Genomic DNA, 21396 nt, shown 5'->3' with positions numbered 1-21396 from the left:
TTTGGGTACCAGGGACTGGTTCTGTGGAAAGAAATTTTTCTGTGGACCGGAGTGGGTGTGGTTTTGTATGCTACTTGCATCCTGCAGATCGGATATTGTTTGCATGGTCCAGTTAGGCATTGTGGGTGATGAGTTCCCTCCCCCTTGACATGTATGGTTGTGCGACTGTTGCTTATTTTTATTTGTATTTCGTTTTGATGTTCCCCTTTCACTTTTTGGATTGTTCGCTGCCCTGAGTTCCCGGAGAAGGGCGGCATATAAATAATAAATTCCATTCCGTTCCATTCCATTCCGTTCCATTCCATTCCAGTTTCTAGCATGCTGCAGCCTGGTACTGGTCCAGAGACCAGGGGTTGGGAGCCCCTGACCTAAGAGACCACCTCTCCTATTCCTCATTTGTTCACCTGTTCAGTTTTGTTAAGAGGCCCTTTCCTTAGTGAACCCTCTTTTCATGTTTCCAAAAGGAGAAATCCAAACAGTATTTGAAGTCTTTTAAGCTCACCTTCCAGGATTATTCACACTCTGTAGCAACAGTGTCTGCAGTTACTTGCACTCTTGTCCATTTTTTTTAAATTCCCTTCTTATTGAATCTAGCGAATGCTGTGTTAAGTGCTTGGTTTCTTGCAGATTGAATGTCAGAGTTGTTGTCTTGTCTCTAGAATCTTGTCTAAAGTTCAGCTGCCTTTGTAGCGGGTTCTTTCTAGTCCTTTGATACTGGTTAAAGTTCCTGGGTACTTATTAAATGTGACAAGCCTAAACAGGAAAAGAGCAGCAGCAAAAGAAAACATCTGATTCTTTGCTTGTCATATCTTCCTTCTTCCCACAAACCTACTCCCAATACCTCTCTGTTTCAAGGAAGAAAAGAGTGCGATGTTGACACTTTTTGTTAAAATAATTGGAACATGTTTCTCATGTGCCTGAATATTTGAACTACAGGTAGCTTCGGTTTAGAGACTGTCTCACTTAGCACCTGTTTGGAGTTACGACAGCATTAAAAAGTAGCTGCAAGCAATCGTCACCTGCATGCCTTTCTCAGGTTTGTAAAGCAAAAATGGCTAATTTAAAATCATAAACACAATCATGGTTTTACTTAGTGAAACTTCTTAACAACTGAGTTATTGGTTCCAGTTACGTTTGCCAAACAAGGACTGTCTGTATTTATCTGCAGGCAGCTAGGAAAAGAGATGCTGCTACCAGTATTTCTTTTTTGTCTAGGAACAACATGAGCATTTCCATACTGCGTGGAGTGTCCTTGTTGAGGGGTGAACACTTCTTGAATCTGCATATCTCTTCTGATCCATCACTGAGATTTGTTCTCTCCATCAATGTTGTTTTCAACCCAGGTCTGCTAAATGAGTCAGAAGTCTTTTGTCTTAATACTTTGAAATATAATAGACATATTGAGTTGCAGACATCCCCATGGAATATGGACAAGGATGGCAACCAGTTCCTTCAAAAACAGCATGTACCCTCTGAAGCTAATATGATGGAAATGGCTGTTTGAGCGGGATCCAATCTTTAAAAAAAACCACTTTTATTTCTTTTAATTACAATTAAAAACAACAAAATGCAATAAAATTTAAAGAGAATGAAATATTTCTAATATAAATTTAATGATTATCTAACAGACCATGTCTCCTCTTATTAATTTGCCCAAAAAGAAAAGAGACAAATCTTTTTTAACCCCAAAGGAAAAAAATAAGAAAAAAAAGATGCTAATGCTACATTATAACATAAATATATTAATTGTATTTTTATAAAAACTACCACTTGTCAGTTTTTCAACCTTTGACCGCATGGGATGTTATGGTCCAGTCTTTTCTTTTGCTGATAAAAGACCCAATTATAAGATTGAGAATTGGATTCAGTCTATCTGGCCTCCTCTCTTCTTTCATAGTGATCTTATGATACAGTCAATATTAAAAAGGGAATATTGCTTTTTGGACCTTACTCTAGAAGAGGGGTAGTCAACCTTTTTATACCTACCGCCCACTCTTGTATCTCTGTTAGTACTTAAAATGTTCTAACCGGTTCCACAGTAATGGTGATTGATAAGTAGGGAAGGTAACTTTACTTTACAAAATTTATAAAGCAGAGTTACAGCAAACCCTTACCGCCCACCATGAAAGCTGGAACGCCTACTAGTGGGCGGTAGGGGACCAAGTTGACTACCACTGCTCTAGAATGTGCAGCTAAAGAACATTCACATAATTTTCATGTGCAAAATAATCATTTGAACTATATCAGACAGCTGACAGTTCAGCTTCCTTTTAAATTTTCATTCACCTTATTGAAGCTCGTTAGAGTATATGTAGTTGTTTTCTATATGCTGTAGGCAAAACATTCAGTAAAGAATTCTCAGTCATCCAGGTCATGATTGTCCCCAAGGTGCTTTTTCAAGAGGCAACTGAACTTTCTTTGTTTTTTTTCCTTGATATATTTCGCTTCTCATCTAAGAAGTTTCTTCAGTTTTGACCAAAGAAGCCTCTTGGAGGAGAAGCAAAATGTCTTCAAGTAAAAACAAAGGAAGCCCAATTGTCTCTTGAAAAAGCACCTTTGAGATTTCAGTAAGGGAATGACATATAGAACAATTTCAGGCAGAATGGTGAAAGCTTCCACCTTACATTTAGCATTTTATGGCAGGATTAAGATATTGGTGAAATCAGTGAGCAAGATTTTTTTTTTAAAAAAAATCTAGGAATTCTAAATGGTTCCTAAGCCATACTAGTATACATATCCAGTACCCTTCTCAATGTCAGTATAATGACTTATTCATTATTCACTTAGTTATTAGATTTCTATCTCCTCTTTTGTTTAGAATCATAGAATCATAGGGCTGGAAGGGACGTTGGAGGTCTTCTAGTCCAACCCCTGCCCAAGGCAGGAGACCTTATGGCATCCCGGACAAATGGCTGTCCAATTTTTTGAAATTGAAAACCTCCAGCGATGGAGCACCAGAACTCCAGGAGGTGAGCTGTTCCCTTAATTAATTGTACTTAACTGTCAGGAAATTTTTCCTTAATTCCAGATTGGATCTTCTCTTCAACAAGCTTCCGATCATTGCTTCTTGTCCTGCCCTCAGGTGCTTCAGAGGATAAGTTGCCTCTCTCCTCCCTGTGACTGCCCCTCAAGTACCAGAAGGCAGCTATAGTGTCAGAATACAGAATACCGAATAATAGATTTGGAAGGAACCTTGGAGGACTTCTAGTCCAACCCCCTATACAGGAGGAGACCCTATATGATTCCATACAAATGGCTGTCCAATCTCTTCTTAAAATCGCCCACACTTGTTTTCAATGGCAGGAAATTTCTCCTTAATTCTAGGTGGATCTCTTTTTGATAACCTTCCATCCATTACTTCTCAGGTACTTTGGAGAATAGATCAATTCATTTTCTCTGGGACAACCTGTCAAATATTGGAAAGCTGCTATCATGTCACCCCTATCCTTCTCTTTGTTAGACATATCTAGTCCCTGCAACCGCTCATCCTGTGCTGTAGCCTCCAGTCCCCTACAACCTCCACATTCTTTCCTAAGTCTCAGCATCTTTTTTGTATTGTAGTGGGCAAAACTGGATGTGGATTTGCAGAATTCCAATCCTTCTCTTTGTTAGGCAAGTTCCTTGCATGATTTAGTCTCCACATCCCTTATCATCTTTGGTGATATTCTCTGCACTCTTCTAGGGCATCAGCATCTTTTTTTCATATCATGGTGACCATGGTTGGAAAACTACTCCAAATGTAGCCTCACCAATGCAGTATAGAGTACTATCATTTGTTATCCTGCTAGTGCAAGCCAGGATTCCATTGGCTGCTGACTCATACTTAAGCTATTGTCCAGTAGGACACTGACATCCCTCTTACATTTAGATAGTCAGATAGTGCTAATCTACCGTATTTTTTGGAGTATAAGACACCACCCTTTTCTCTCAAAAAAGAGGCTGAAAATCTGGGTGCATCTTATACACTGAATACAGCATTTTTTGTCTCCCGAACTCCGCCCCTTCACCAAAATGGCCGTGCATAGCTTTTAGAGGCTTCCAGAGAGCTCCTGAGGCTAGGGAGTGCAGAAATGAGCACAAATGGGCCGTTTTTTGCCCCTCCAGCCCCCAGCAACACTCTATAAGCTTCCTAAAGACTATCCATGTCCTTTTTTTAGAAAAAAAAATGGGCCCATTTTCACAACAAAATGGGCCCTTTTTTTGCTAGTTTTTGCGCCCCCCCAACCCCCCAGGAGCACTCTACAAGCCTCCTAAGGGCTAGTCACCCCCCCCTTTTTTTTGAAAAAAAGGGCCCATTTCAGGAGGTTTGCAGAGTGCAAAAAAATGTTTTTTTTAAATTTTCCTCTTCTAAATCTTGGTGCGTCTTAAAAATGCTGTATATCTATGCCATTGGTTTTTTTTCCTGCCTTAATGCAGGATCTTGCTTTTCTCTCCACTGAATTGCATCTTGATCCTTCTGAATCATAACTCTGTCTTCCAAGGTTTTGGCAGTTTGCTGCCATCTGCAAATTTGATGAGTTCTCTTTCCCCTAACCCTAACCCTGTGAGAAGGTTGGTTCTAATATCATATGGTGAGTCTCCATGGATGAAAGTGGACTTGAACTCCAGTTTCCCCATCGGCAGTTCATCACCATAACATTTAACTACCCTGGGTCTATTCTGTTAAGGTATCTGTCAGTTTTTTCCTCCCATTTCTCAAAATTTTACTATAGGCTCCTGCTATTTTAAAACTCCGGAACATAACTAGACGTTGATGTATAATACTAAGCAGCAGGACATTTTTTCAAAATTAAAACTGGGAACATAGCATGCAAAATCAATTCAATTAGAAAACTTGTAACTAGGACTTTCTAGATATGTTTTTCCCAGGTAGTATTTCTGTATTTATTGGAAACCATAGTTAAGCAAATATTATCAGATATCTTGATCCTTTTGGAATTAGATGTCCAAATGTTTTTCTACTTTAAAATTAATTGAATCTATTTTTTCTGATTTTATATTTTACTATATATAAAATTTTCTTACGTTTTTTAATTGGAATGTGGTGCAGTTGTACTGTACAATAAATTAATAATTCTAATGTAGACTTTTCCCCATTTTTGAAATAATTTGAAACTGTTTTTATCCGTACATGACTCATTTTGGAGGAGGAATAAGAAGCATAAATAAAGTTACCCTTTGTATGTAGAGAAAAGAACCTGCAGTGGGATAACATAAGCAGCATCATTGAAACTATTTGACAGGTGATATATTGTAGGAGCCCAGGTCTTGCACGTTTTCCCTTTTCTGTTTTTATGTCTTTATAAAAAGCAGAATTGGGGTTGTTGGTGTGGTGATGTCCATTAGAGATAGGTGGGGGACTGAAGGCGAGCATGTCAGGGCAAGAGAAGTATGAGATGCTTGCTTAAATGATGGTGCGGTCCTGGTTTAAGGACCTCAACTGAGACTCCTGAAACTGCTGCCACTAAGCAGCACAATGTTTCACCTAATGACCACTTAGCAACAGAAATTCTGGCTCCCATTTAGGACCTGAGGAATACCTGTAGTTTCCTACTGGGTTGGCAGTAGAGTTTAGTAAACCAGAATAAAATGGACTTTGGGATTTTATGGAGAACCGTGTGTACTCAATTGTAATATCGTCGTTATAACTACGTAGAAATTCTTCTTTGAGTAAAATCTGCAAAAGGAGAAATGTAACTTAGTAATATTTCACTCTTTCTGATGCTTGTGCTTTTATTTAGGCCATCTCTCTCTGCAATGTGCAGCTTGTATGTAAGTGTTTCAAATGTGGTGCAATAAAGGAATTAAATATTTGCATTAAAAATCTTTGATACAACCTTTCTTCTCCCCACTCAAACAGAATGTATATGTATCAACAGATTATATCAGGTAAAACAATGCATGTACCATTTATAAATGCCCAGGAACGGCTAGGAAGAACAGTTGGACAACACAGCAATCACTTGCATTTAGGGAACATTTCAGTGAAAAAGTGAATTAAAACAAAAGCTTAAAGTGAGATTTTTTTTCTTGGTCTCTGCATTTTGAGACTGAGATACAGGAAGGTTGGTTGGAAAACAGTTACAAAGGAGGTCATCTAGTTGTTTGCATAGTTAAGTAAGCTTTAGGTAATTTTGAGTTTGCTGTTATGTAAGGTACAATAAAATTAGAGCTTCATACACCTTCCTTGTTGCCATTTTTAAGTTGCAAACATGTTATGTTTTTATTACTTTAAGGCAGGTCTAGAACTCACAATCTCCTGGTTTGTAGACCAGCATTAATCAATACACCAAACTGGGTTTTATTCAGCCTCTCTATATAAATGTATACTGCAATGTATTCCAAATGTATTAATAATAATAAAAAGTAGAAGTAAAAAATGACCTTTGTAAACGAAACAAGTTCACTTATTTCACTATATTATTTGAAAAGTGTACTTGTCTTTTTGTATGACCCCCCAAATTCAAATATTGTCAAATCTACAAACTATTGCTGCAATTCAAATATAGATTCCTTCTCCCAGTGTTGTATGATAATTCTTTTTAAAAGCTCCTAGTACCTGAGAAATCTTAAATTCATGGTCTCTTAAAAGATTTTAAATATTGAAGAAAATATCAAGGGGACAACTATCTTTTGCACACAATGATTCCAGAGTCATTATGTTTCAAACATTAATTGCAGTATCCAGTTCACAAAAGGCATTTTGATTACCCCTTTGTATGAATAAAAAAACAACTAATTTTATGTGAGATATTTAAAGCACTTCCTTCTAGAGGTGATGTAAATAAATACTATCAACATTGCTTAAAAAAGATTTAGAAACCAATTCCTCCCAAAACTCTAATTATTAAATAAACTTCAGAAGCAAGGTTAATATTTGAATAACATAGACTAAATCACTATTAGAATTGTATAAACTATCAAGAGGTTTTGTCATATTTTTCAGAACCAAGTTGATCCAGACTAATAATCCATTGAAAAGGCAATTTTACCCCCAAACTGGTTTAGATGTTAACTTTAAACCAGGATTTATCTATAATGTAAATTTACGTAGTTAAAAAGGTCATAATATATTTGCAGACCAATATTTTAAATTGTGTTTTTCGTTGTTAAGTGCAGGCGTTGAACTCAGTCCCTAAGCAGCAAAGAATCCAATCACAGAGATTCTTTGATTTACACTTCAAGAACCTAGGCACAGGAACTCAGGTACAACAATCAGAGCTTACACATAATTTTATAAGGAAATGTTTAAGGAAATGATCTTAACCCCAATGTATTTCTATGCAATTTCTTAATTGCTCTTTTTCTTTTGGTTGGGCGAGTAGAAGAATTGCGGAAGCTGAGTTGGTCAGGAATTCCAAAACTTGTACGACCAATTACATGGAAGCTCCTGTCAGTAAGTACTTCATTTTATGATGATGGTATTGTTTGTCTGCTATGTATAATTTTGCTTGAATCACAACTATTAAGTAGAATTACAAACAGTATGGGCAAAGGAACGCTGTCCGTTTTCATTTTCAAGAAAAGCTTCAACGTGCTTTCAAAGTTCTGTTCTTCTGTGCTACAACAATAAAGACAATTCCTGGAATCCTTATTGTTATATTCCCTGACTTTGCCTACCTCAGAAGGATAACAAAACTCAATAAATAGGCACAAAGTCAATTGATCATCAACTGCAAGATTCTAAGAGGCAGAGGAACCTGGGACAATCTGGAAATTCAGAGACAAATGGGATGGAGGAGAGAAATGCATGGGGGAATTGGAAGGACAATCAGGTCACTGTCTTATTTATATTCAGCTTGAGCAAAGAACATTCCAAGTCAAAACAGTAACGTGATCTATTTGGCCATGTATCTTCGTCAACCACAAAAGGTTGATGGAATATTATCAGTGAAACAGTGGTACTGAAGCTCTTACCCATGAATTGGTGTATTCAAGGGAAGGGTATAAAGAAATAAGGAGGATCCAGAATTGATCTAACACCTGCCATAAGGGAAAAACTCCTGAAGGTGTAATTTACTTTGCAAAGAAACCAGAAGATAGACAAGGGTTGAATCAGTAAAGAACTCCATTATTGATGCCAGGGATAATAATAGCAATAGCAATAGCAGTTAGACTTATATACCGCTTCATAGGGCTTTCAGCCCTCTCTAAGTGGTTTACAGAGTCAGCATATTGCCCCCAACAACAATCTGGATCCTCATTTCACCCACCTCGGAAGGATGGAAGGCTGAGTCAACCCTGAGACGGTGAGATTTGAACTGCTGAACTGCAGAACTGCAGTCAGCTGAAGTAGCCTGCAGTGCTGCATTAACCACTGCGCCACCTCGGCTCTTAAGTAGTACCTATGGTCACATGTATGAAATACTGCAGTCAGATCCTAAAGAATCAGCCTAGTGTGAGAATTAGGAACTTGATCACCAAAATAACATTTAGAACTTGGGAAAGTACTACTTCTATTGACTTTCACAAAATGCTAAGTGATACGGATCATGAAGGCAAATAGAAATAGTTTGTGACAAGGCAATTCTCACAAGCACTTCAGATTTAAAGAAAAATAGAGATATAGTTCAATATTGTAATCTCCAAAAAGGGATCCTGGATTTTTTTCTCCCCAACAAGAGACAAAAAGATCATACTTAAAGGAGTTTGGGAAAGTCCCATTGGGTAATGAAATTTGAATGTCTTATGTGTCTCCTGATGTACAGATGCATTCCTTGTTTGTAACAATAAACAAGGTTGCTGTATTTTTTTTAAAAAATTGTATAGTGATTCATGTTTGTGGGTAATGTATGTTATTTATAGTTTTAAAAATAAAAGTTGGCTTGATGTAGAATAATGGAACTGTTGATCCAGAGAGACAACACCTGTGTTAATCTTAAAAACCGAGTAAGAGGACATGTCTGCCCTAAGGAAAACGTATATATCCCATGGATAGTTAAATTACTATTGGAAATTAAATTGGTTTTAATGATGCCAATGGTACCATACATAAATGCAAATTGTTGACAAGAAGTGAAGTCTAGAATTTAATATTTAACCTTACATAAATCCATGCGACAGGATATTAAATGTCAGATTTCATCTAAATTATAATGTAAGCTAATAGAGTGTAAAAAATACCTGGGAAATACTGTATTTCTATGTAGCTATGTGCACACTTTTAACAAAAATGCTTAGCTGGTGCTAGAAAATAGAAGCTGTGCAGATGCCATTCCTCCAGCTAGTTAATCTGACTGCCAGGAGGTGTAAAGAATCAAATAATGGTTTTTACATTCTGTTATTTAAGTAGAGGAATTAAATAACAGATTTTCTGATTTGGCCATAATTGTAATTAAGCTTAACTTTCTTTCTCTGGACAAGTCAGTAGGTAAAAGGAGTGAACTGAATACCAGACAGTGATTCCCACCCCTGTCTTAGTGTAGATCTTAATACCCTGTTTCCCCTAAAATAAGACCTCCCCGCATTGAGTTTTTGAATGCATGCGCTAAAATAATCTCTCCCCCGAAAATAAGCCCTCCCTGGAAATATTGCAACACAGCAGCAGCCATGAGGTGACCACACTCGCCGCCTCCTGCACCTCAAAAATAATAAGACCTCCCCGAAAATAAGGCCAAGTGCTTATTTCGGGAGTCAAAAGAAAATAAGACCCTGTCTTATTTTCAGGGAAACACGGTAGATTGCAACCACTTTTTCCTGAGGCGTTTGAAGTCAGTTTTCTTAAATTAGATATAGACAGTATTTAAGTACCTTGTGTGCTTTGTTTTATTATCCCTTACTTCATACATTCTAATATGTGTGGTGCAGTTGTTAGGCATGGGATTAGTATTGGGGAGATCCAGGTTCATTTTGCACAATGAAGCTGTTAGCAATCAGATAAAAATGTATTAGTTATTCCATTTTTAAAAGCCCATTACTTGTGTGGGCATAATATGAGTGTTTATGTTTCGGGGAAAGCGTAATCTATATCTTTGAGTTAGTTGCATTAAGAGTTTAAGCTGTGCTTCACTGGATCAGGTCCCTGATTTGTCTAGGCCACCAGTCTGTTCTTTTAATGGCCAACCAACCGCACAGGGCTAGTCACTTACATATAAAATATGGCTTGGGGCTTTTATGAGGGGAGGGTTTATTGTTTGGGGTTGCTCTCATCAGAAAAGAGGACTTTGGACCACTGAACAACAGGACTTTGGACCACTGTGCTTCATTAAGACCAGGGTCAATGCAGAGGTCTACCAGGATATTTTGGAGCACTTCATGCTTCCTTCTGCAGATGAGTTTTATGGGGATGCTGACTTCATTTTCCAGCTGCCCACACTGCCAAAAGCACCAAAACCTGGTTCAATGACTGTGGGATTACTGTGCTTGATTGGCCAGCAAACTCGCCTGACCTGAACCCCATAGAGAATCTATGGGCATTGCCAAGAGAAAGATGAGAAACATGAGACCGAACAATGCAGAAGAGCTGAAGGCCACTATTGAAGCATCCTGGTCTTCCATAACACCTCAGCAGTGCGACAGGCTGATAGCTTCCATGCCATGCCGCATTGAGGCAGTAATTGCTGCAAAAGGGGCCCAAACCAAGTACTGAGTACATATGCATGCTTATACTTTTCAGAGGTCTGATATTGTTCTATGTACAATCCTTGTTTTATTGATTGCATGTAATATTCTAATTTTCTGAGATGGTGGATTTGGGATTTTCATGAGCTGTACGCCACAATCATACAATTATGACAAATCACGGCTTGAACTATCTTGCTTTGCATGTAATGAATCTTATCTCATATATTAATTTCACCTTTTAAGTTGCATTACTAAAATAAATGAACTTTTGCACAATATTCTAATTTTTTGAGTTTCACTTGTATATAAAAACATGCTTGTGTGTGTGTATGTGTATATGCTCCAGCATAACTCTGCAACGCCTCGAACAATTTCAACCAAACTTGGTACACAGATGACTTACTCTCTGCTAACAACTCTTCCCTAACACCCTTGGGGTGTGTGTTCTGTTAAGATACAACCTATTGTGCCTTAAAATGGCTTCTACTGTACTACCATAAAATGGCATCTACTATACAGCTCAGTGGAGTTGCCATGGTAATGGCTTCAGAGTACTCCACAAGGGGGTTCCCTCTGATAAGGGAGAAAATCCAACATTAGAAATTATCTTTGGTCTGGACATTTTCATCCATAAATAAATATCATTGGGTTATCAACTAGTAATTTTATACATTTTTCCCCATTTCTGTTGAATCAGTTTATTTTAGAAAGAAAAGGAACTGGTAGTTTTCATTTAAGAAGTGAGACTGGCAATTGTCTTTAAGCAATACAGTTGTTAAGTGAGACTTCATGTGAGTGTGATGGTCTTACAATCTCATTTCCATAGCAGTTGTTAAGGAAATTACCCAATGGTCTTTAAGCAAGACATCTCATGACCATGGCTGGTGGTTTTAACTGTCAGCTTTTCCATTGGCTTTGCTTGTCGGAAGCTGGCTGTGATACACAAAATGATTATTACATAACTATAGGAGACTGCAACGGTTGTGAATGTGCGTGAATGTCAGCCACGCACCACAGAGATGCTACGAGAATTGATCATAAAGTTATTTTTACAGTGCCATCATAACTTTGAATGGTCACAAAACAGGACAGTCATTAAGCCAGGATTGCCTGTATTTGAATTTTGACTCACATCCACCAACTCTCAGTAATTTCATGTACCATTCCTTATTAGGATTTCAGTTCATTTACCAACAAATTATGGCTATTATCTCATTTTTGTCCCTTATTCTTTTACCTTAGCTTATGTACATAAGAAAATAAGCAGAAAAGGAATGTTTAAGATTCTGTGGAAGTAATGAATTTCTGTATAGCGATGTTCTCTTCTGTTTCATGCTGAAAAATAAATTGGGCAATAAGTAAATTAATCTTCCTTTTTTCAATTATTTTGCTCTGAATGCACTTCCTTTTTTACATGGATATATTAACATCTTATAAGACTGCAAGATGAAGATGAGTCAGGCCATGTTCTTTGCTTATGCTTCAGGGATTGGCAATATGATTCCTGTGATACACTTTTTATGGTTAATTTCAAGAGACTGTTTAAATTTGTGAGTTTTCAGAGTAATGATTCTGAAAAATTGTGCACTTTGCAGTCTCCTTAGATTTCAATCATTTTAAAAATAATTTTCTTCTTTAATGATGTTGCCTGTGCCATTATGCAAAATCATATAAGGGTGTCTGGATAATTGCCAAAATCTGATTTACATTAATGCTGAATTTATTTGTAAGAAAAGTATAACAGCTTTATTTTAAAGTTTTAAAGATCAGATTTTTAATTCATACAATATTTTTTTTATTTGTGTACCTTTTTAATTTGATTGAATTTAAATTTAATTAGGTGAAGCTTCCATTTGAAATTTTAGTAGTTCATATCCGTTTGAATAACAGAATATTATTTTCTACTATGAATTCTAAATAAAAGTATAAGTAGCACAATATAATCTGGGTTTCCACTGCAATCATTGGCAAAATGGTTCAGTAAAATGCTGCTCAAACTTTCAAAGGCGAAAACTCCCAATTTACTTGGCTATTTTGCTGATTGAAATTAATTTGAAAATACCTGATAATATAATACTGATTTTTTCCTTGAATTAATAATTAACCGCTGCCCTTTTTACCTCTCAACCTCTAGGGTTATCTTCCTGCAAATACAGATAGGCGAGAAGGCACTTTGCAAAGAAAACGGAAAGAATACTTTGCTTTTGTTGAACAATATTATGATTCAAGAAATGAGGAAACTCACCAGGATACATACAGACAGGTAAAGGAATTGTTAAAATTGACTCTTAATGAGGGAAATTTCAGAAGTGTGTTCTGTAGCAAGAATATCCCTGTTATTTTTTGTTACACAATACTCTCCCAAACTGAATGGACATTTGAAATGCACACGTTAAAGTGATTTATCTGATCATAAGAAACAGGCTATGGTTTACCATAGGTCCTGATTGTCAGAGCCCCGGCTTCGTTTAAGGACAGCTGCAACATTTTTTTGAGAAAGGGTGTATGCTTTTTTTAAAAAAAATATTTGGTTAAGAATATATAATAAAAATGTTAATGTAATTAAAATACTAAAATGTATTATCAAAAATCCAGTTTGCCTACCTCAGGGGTCGGCAACCTTAAACACTCAAAGAGCCACAAAGGTCCTAACTGGAGGCCCCCCGTTCAATTCTGGAGCCGACCGGAAGTCCGATTCCCCTACCATAGAGTCTCCTCCTAATGTGGCATCCTTTTTCTTCTACTGATCAGAAGTCTGGTCCCCCCCCATCCCGCCCCATAGTCTCCTCTAGCATGGCATCCTTTTTCCTGTACCTGTCCTAATTGAAAATCCTATCAATTGTGGAGCCAACTGACAACAGGTAGCCACAGCAGAGGGATGAAAGAGCTACATGCGGCTCCAGAGCCCCAGGTTGCTAACCCCTGGCCTACCCAGTTATGGAACACAGCCTTCAATGTATTGCACATAATCTAATATCGTCCTTGACCTGTTCCAACTGCCTAAACTCTAAACCATTTACGTTCTTCATTTCAGTATATTGCATCCTTCTATTCCTAAAACACAAGTCATATTCAGTTTCTTCAGTCTTCAAATGCTTCCTTCTGAAAAGAACTTTTGGTGTTATAGCTTTTCTCCTAGGCTTTAAAATCCTGGCATTTGGTATCGATATGAGGATGCGCTATTGTTTCTCATGGAAATCAGGAAAGGATCTGATTTTGTAGGACTTATATGAGACGTGCTTTAGCACCCTGATTTTTTTTTCTTTTCCTCTTTTTTTCAACTTGTAGCTAACTTTAGAAAGAAATATACTGTAAATCATGATATAAATGGCAATTGGATTTTTTCCTCTGGTCATTTTATGTAAATTTGGATCAATCATTCTATTTCTTCACGTTATTTCCTTTTATTTCTCCTTTTAACGTTAAACTACCTAAAGAGTTGGGGAGCCTCAAAATTGAATTAAATGAAAAAAATTGAAAGAAAAACCAGCAATTTCCAAATCTTATAGCTTCAGAAAGTATTTTTCTTTGTGACTGTAGCTGTGAGATCTCTCTACATATCAGAAACTGTTCCAACATTGTATAAAACACATATATTTGGTTTGCCCATGAGCTAAACAAGCCAGGTTTCCGCTATGAATAAATCTATTAAATGAATTAAATCTCATAAGAGCACTCTGCTTTTGGTTCTGTTCATTGCTGAGGAAGACACATAATGTTTTTCAGGACAGTCTGTCACAAATTATCCATGAATGCCCCTTGTTCTGACCGAGGCTTCCCAAGAGCATGAAGCAAACTACTTGTCCAGACAAAAACCCCTTTTATTAATTTACTGTGAATTCTGCTCATTCACATCCAGCAAAGTCTTTCAAGGGAGGATTTACAGTCACAGACCTTATCTGGCTGACAGGCCAATATCTGCAAAACGTGGCAAGGAGTCTTGGAGAATCATGAACCAATTAGCAAACTAACTGTCTCCTGCAAACTCCATTCCCATTTTGCTTCTCTTTGATTTCCTCTGGGAGGGGCCATTCATCATCCACCTGTGGCCTTACTCCCAAGTCAACCCTTGTTCTTTAGCTGTTCCCTTCATCTGGCAATTCTGCGCATGCGCACACTGGGAACAGGCTCCAGCTGATCTTCTGCCTTACTGATGTCTGACTGTGAAGGCAGCTGATAACTGGCATATGGCCCTGGCCCCATCTCTGCCTCTGATGCAGAGCCCTCATCAGAGCCTTCCCCAGACTCCAGGACTGGCCCGTGTTCCTCCCCAACCTCCTCACTGTCCGAATCAGCTGCCAGCTCTGCTGGCTGCTGGCAGGCCACAAACCCCTAAAATATTGGAAACCTCTGTGTTAGATCAAAGCTGGGATACTTGCCATTACCTTCAGAAAACGGCTGAAGTTCTGATTCCTCATCACTGAATTAATCTAGCAGTTTACTGAAGCTAAGGGATTGTAATCCACCAACTTTTAGAGATCATATAAGATTCACTAATGTAATTATATGGCAGTTCTATACAATGAATTAAAAAATTTTTTCCCTCCTTTTCATTTGGATGCCTGTAATTTCTTTTTCAAAGGATTCCTCTCTTTTAGAAAGCTAGGATACAATTTGATATTGAAAAAAAAAACTTCTTAGCCGAAGGTTGCTGTGTAAATCATCTGCATAAATTGTGTCTTATTGTTTGTCTTCATTTTGAGGGTGTTTGGGTAACTGATGGTTTTTATTCTATTAACGGATTAAAGAAAAGATCAAGAATGTCATGAGTTTAACGTGGTTCAGGGATGATTAAACAGTATGCAATAACAGATGACACCCTACTTTGTAGCTGCAGAAGCATTTGACATGCAGAGAATTTTTAAACAGAAAATGCTATATAAGCTACCACTCACAATACTGAAATAAATTTTAAGTAGATATAAAGCTTTCTAAAAGATAAGACTCCTAGGAAGCTTAAAGAAATGTGACACCTGCAAACACATCCTGACTTGAACCTGGTTGTATATTTTGAAGGTTTCTGAATTTAACTACTTCTGTTACAGATTCATATAGATATTCCTCGCATGAATCCAGAAGCTTTAATTCTTCAGTCCAAAGTAACAGAGGCAAGTATAATCCTAAGGTTCTCCAATTTGTGTTTGGATATATAATATCATATTTTTTCGAGCATAATATGCACTGGAGTATAAGACGCACCAAGATTTTGAAGAAGCAAATTTTTTAAAAAAAGTTTTTGCACTCTGCAGACCTCCCAAAAATGGCCTGTTTTTCACGAAAACGGACCTGTTTTTCACGAAAATGGACCTGTTTTTCATCAAAAAAAGGGCAAGCATGGAAGCTTATAGAATGCTCCTGGGTACTGGGAGGGGGGGGAATGAGCGAAAAATGGCCCGTTTTTCACTCATTTCTTCCCTCTCCAGCCCCCAGGAGCATTCTGGAAACCTCCTAAAGGCTATGCGTGGGTATTTTTGCAAAGGGGGCGGGGTTTCAGGAGGCCAAAAATGTTGTATTCGGTGTATAACACCTACCCAGATTTTCACCCTCTTTTTTTGAGGGAAAAAGGTTTGTCTTATACTCTGAAAAATACGGTAAGTTAGAATATATCACTCGAATATACTATGTTGAAAAAAGGTATTTTCTTTATAAGCTTGTTGGATGTGTATGGTTTGCCAATCTTAATGCAATAGTATTGTTTAGTTGAAAATGGGGAAAGCTCAAACTCTGTACCAAGCATGGAGCTCTCCTCAGTAATAAAATGGGTCTTGGATTGAGCCGAGAGCTGTGCTTTGATTCAAGCAAGAAGTTGCTGTAACATCTCAGCTAGTCTTGAACTTTATCAATCTAGTTCTGCACTGTATTCATGAGGGACTGAACTAAATGACTCGGTTGCTTTTCTATTACCTTAAAACAAGAGTGTATGTCTATCTGGAAAACCCAGATACACGTCTCATGAAACTGAACTCTTAACCTCATTGTCACCCTACTTTCAGAATCCTAGAAAAAGAATGAGTAAAGTTAATTTGGAGAGAAGATAAATGCTTATTCTCACCCCAATGATCTCATTACTGAAGATGTATCCAGCATAAAGAAATCCAGAATCTCTAAAGGGGACTTGGAGCCGCGTCCTCCTTTTTCCCTATTGGTCCCCCCCCCCATTTTTCTCCTCATTCATCTTTTTTAAAAAAAAAAAGTTGCATGATTAGCAGGGAAATCAGATTATGTAAGCTCCATTTTCCCATTACTTCTGAAGTCCTTTAGAATATACCAAGCTCAGTCTACTACATTGCCCTAATGATATTCACAAGAAATGAATAATCTCAGATTATAGGTTAGGGGGAAAGAATCTGCAATTACACAGTAAGCTTTGGAGAGAAATAAGCTATTCTACTCTCCCTTGATATTAATCCTATATTGTAAAACCTTTAGAGCCTTGATGTTAATCCTATAACATAATACATCTCAATGATCTCAATATGTAAAGGCTGTACTATGTTAATTAGACTAATAAGTATACATAAAAGCTACAGAGCATGAACTTCCCAAAATATCTACGAAAAAAGAATCATTTACAGCAGTCCTTGATTTGAAATATTCCTCCATAATATTACATATCAATATGCCCTCCATAATAATATGCCCTCCATTGGGCATATCGGAGTGTCAGTATTATAGCTACAAAGATTGTTTACAAGACTTATGGGACTTGATAACTCTGATAAAGGAATATCAATATATTCATTTATGTATATGAATATGCTTTATGGACATTAATTTTTTTAAAAAAATGTATCTTTATTCAAGCTTCTTACTGCTTTATATTTGTTACTTTAATATTCTGTAAAAAGGCTGGAATTAGCTGAGTTCATTGCTGTTTTTTCAAATTCAGCAAATATTTATATATGGAATTTCCATAAAAGTACAATATATTAATGGCTAATTCAGTTTTGTTAGCTGAACACTGTATATTAACACTGTTTAAATTCTGTTATAAATGTTACTGTTTTCCAAGAGCTAGGCATGATTCTTGCATTTTTATTGTAATGTGTGTTTAACAACATCACCAAAATCTTGGTGCTAATTTGGTTTTCTGAATATGCACTGAGATCTCAAGTAGGCTCATTGAGATGCCTCACCCATCATCTAACTGTTTATTTTCTATTTTTACTTAATATTATATTTATATCCCATTTATTGTTCATACATTCATATAAGGTGCTTCTAATAATTAAGAAATTGCAAATTATGATACATAACAAAAATATAAGTAAAATTAAAATTAAATCCCGTATCATTAAAATCAATTAAAAGTTGGTGAAAGGGACACATTTTTATGCCCTTCTTCTGAGTATCAAAAACTTGGTTGTTAAATATATCTTGTTAGAGGTAGTTTCCATTGGATAAGAGCCTCATAGGAAGAGCCATCTTCCACATATCCAGTACAGTGGTGGGATTCAGTTTTTTTTCCTAATAGTTTTGTAGGCATGGCTTGGTGGGCGTGGCTTGGTGGGCGTGGCTTGGTGGGCGTGGCTTGGTGGGCGTGACAGGGGAAGGATACTGCAAAATCCCAATTCCCTCCCCACCCCACTAACCTGCTTTCCAGCTTTGTTCTCCTGTGCAGGGCAACAAAAGAACCACCCAGCCAATCAGCTGGGACTCGGGAGGCAGCAAATAGATGGGGCAGAGCCAGCCAGAGGTGGTATTTGCCGGTTCTTTGAACCACTCAAAATTTCCGCTACAGGTTCACCAGAACTGGCCAGAATCTGCTGAAGAACTGGCTGAATACCACCTCTGATCCAGTACATGAATTTCGAACATATGTGCCTTCTGCTATAATTATATTTTTGTTCCTTATAATTTCCCCCCTAGATTTTTGAAAGAATTTTGTTCATCTGGGCAATACGCCATCCAGCCAGTGGATATGTTCAGGGCATTAATGACCTTGTGACTCCTTTCTTTGTTGTCTTCACTAGCGAATATACAGGTAAAAATTCATCTTACTTTATACATTGCTTTAATCTGATATTTTAAGATTATTGTTGTCGTGTGTTCCTTGACATTTATGTTTTTTGAAAATGCACGGTGTATAAAGAATCACCAATTAGTTAAATTTTAATTTTTATCTATTTTATTTTTTAAAAGAATCCCACCTAAGTTATTTTTATAACTAGCTCAAGATAGCGAACATACCTAATATTCCTTCTTCCTCCTATGTTCTCCATAGAAACAACTGGGTGAGTTGGGGTGAGAGTATTCTGACGTAGGCTTCCTAAAAGCACGAAGCAGACTCCTCATCTCGATAAAGCCCCTTTTATTTAGTTTAAGGTGAATTCCTCTCCAGCAAAATCCTAGCCCACAGTCTTTCCAGAAATTTCACAACTACAGACCTTTATCAGGCTTGAAGAGCTGCCAGGCCAATATCTTCCAAATGCCACTGTAGCAGACAACACTTGGCAAGAAGTTGGAAACAGATCTTCATCCTAATGAATTGAATTAATTGTCTCCTGCAAACTCCACTCCCTCTTTATTCGCTATGGGAGGGCCTTTCACTGTCCACCTGTTGCTTTGCTCCTGAGTTGACCCTTGTCCCTTAGCTATTCCCTTCTCCTGGCAGCTCTGCGTATGCGCACACTGGGAACAGGCTCCAGCTGTTCTTCTGCTCCACTACCCCATTCTGCTCCAAAGGCAGCTGATAACTATCAGACGGCCCTGGCCCTATCTCTGCCTCCAATGCAAAGCACTCGTCAGAGCTTTTCCCAGACTCCAGGACTGGCCTAAGCTGCTCACTGTCTGAGCCTGCCACCAGGTCCGCTGGCAGGCCGCAATAGAGAGGGAATGACTGGCCCAGAGTCACCCAGCTGACTTTCATAACTAAGGCAGGACTATAACTCATAGTCTCCTGATTTCTAGCTTGGCACCTTAATCACTAGACCAAAGAAATTGAAAGGTTTTCTTTTTCTTTTTGTAAGAGTACATTTGATAGATTCTAACATCGATACTCCTGGTGTATTTAAATCTTTGTGCTCAGCTCCTCTCCATCCTATAACTCAATTTGCTTTCTATGCCTCATCAACAATTTAGATTGATTTTGTTTGATTAAGGACAGATTACCCTTGAATGCATGAAAATCTGTCCATTTACTGATTCCATCTATTGTTTCAGTGCATGGAAAGTCTCCCCCATGCCCCCCTCCCCAAACTGAGCAGCTAATGAGAATTACTGCAGCTTGTTCTCCTAATAATCTCTTAAGTAGGAAAGGGGGCTACTCTAGAGAGTGTTTATAGTTTCTGCCTTTTACTCCCTGATTTGACAGATAATGAAAATGATGTTAATGAGCCTAGAACAGTAGGGTTTGTGCTGGTGTACTTTAGAGTTGTTAATTGAAATAACTTCAAATGAGATGTGATTAGAGGATTGATATTCCATGTTAAATAGACCATTTAATTAATATAGTAAATATGTTGGTCTTAAGTACTTTACCATCAATTTACATTGCAAATCCTTAGTGAGTTGTCTGTATTTTCTGAAATGTTCTCTCTACAGATAAGAAAATAACTGTCTAATGTCCACTTGTAGCAACTGGTCATAGTACCAGGGTAAGGTTGTCACTACGTCACCTTTAGAATGGAAGACACTGCTGTGTTACACTAATGGAGAGATTCTCATTGTGATACTTGACTATATAACTACGCTTTCTCTTCATTCTCTTCTGTTTATTATGCCTTGCCATACGTTCTCCAGGGTAGAAGCAATAATAGATGTTTTGGTTAGCCCAGTGGAGAAGAAAGTGAATCTAGTCTTCTTGGCTGAGTAAACTAATGGCACTAATTACTGAATGCTAAATTGAAAAGCTAGAAGGAAGACTGGAACTCGGTATAAGGCTTCTTAGTGTCATGACTGGGAAATTCAAATCAGCTTGTGAACTTGTGAAAGTTCTTGCATTGTACCATGGTTCCCTGAAAATAAGACACGGTCTTATTTTCTTTTCACCCCAGAAATAAGCACTTGGCCTTATTTTCGGGAAGGTCTTATTATTTTTGAGGTGCAGGAGGCGGCGAGCATGATCACCTCATGGCTGCTGCTGTGTTGCAATATTTTGGGGGAGGGCTTATTTGGGGGGGGGGGGCTTGTATTAGTGCATGCGCTCAAAAGCCTAATTGGGCTTATGATCTGGGGAGATCTTACTTCCAGGGAAAATAAGACCTGTATATTTTTGAATAAAGAAAAATAAGAGTAGTGACCTACATACCTTATACTGTCAGGACAAGACCTCATGCAGGTCACTATGGAAGGGAAGACGTGAAATGGATTGTGCTTCACTAAGTGTTAATTTGAAGTAGCCCTGCTGCAAATTGAATGTTGTTGTTTTTTTTAAAAAAATCCAACCTCCTAGATCTGCCATTGCCTGTAAAAAATAGCTATTTGTGGAGCATCAGTATTGTTCTGTTTCAATTAGCCATCAATTTGAAGAATTTTGTTTGGAAGGAATGGTAATAAAAACTTGCTGGAATAGGAATTTAGTGCTGTTGGTGGGGGTGCGAGGTTAATTGGGTTCTTCCTTTTATTATGCAAGTTATTAATTTTAGAGGCCAAACAGGTTGCCTAGTAGGGCAGGATCTAATTGACATTAGTTTAAATAATTGCAAAGAATCCTTTAAGTACAGCTTGGAATTATTGATTGCATCACGTATTTTAATGAAAGGGAACACCTTCCATTGTAGAAGTTTTATTTTTATTTCTGCTTTTCAGTTTAGGGTGAAGTTTGGTGTAGTGGTTAAGGTTTCAGATTAGAAACCAGGAGAGTGTGAATTCTAGTCCTTTCTTGGACACAAA

At 37.6% G+C, this 21396-nt stretch overlaps 1 protein-coding gene across 1 annotated transcript in view; it reads left to right on the top strand.

Annotated features, from left to right (window-relative positions):
* TBC1D22A (TBC1 domain family member 22A) overlaps positions 1–21396 on the top strand; it is a 116933-nt gene that overhangs the window by 23561 nt on the left and 71976 nt on the right. Inside the window, 4 exon segments of the mRNA XM_032220955.1 lie at positions 7326–7396; positions 12698–12826; positions 15609–15671; positions 18433–18547. Coding sequence (XP_032076846.1) covers positions 7326–7396; positions 12698–12826; positions 15609–15671; positions 18433–18547 — 378 coding nt within the window.

This window comes from Thamnophis elegans, chromosome 7, assembly GCF_009769535.1.
Source record: "Thamnophis elegans isolate rThaEle1 chromosome 7, rThaEle1.pri, whole genome shotgun sequence".
NCBI classification, from domain to species: domain Eukaryota; kingdom Metazoa; phylum Chordata; class Lepidosauria; order Squamata; family Colubridae; genus Thamnophis; species Thamnophis elegans.
Note: the sequence above shows the minus strand (reverse complement) of the source record. Positions and strands in the feature narration are given on the sequence as shown.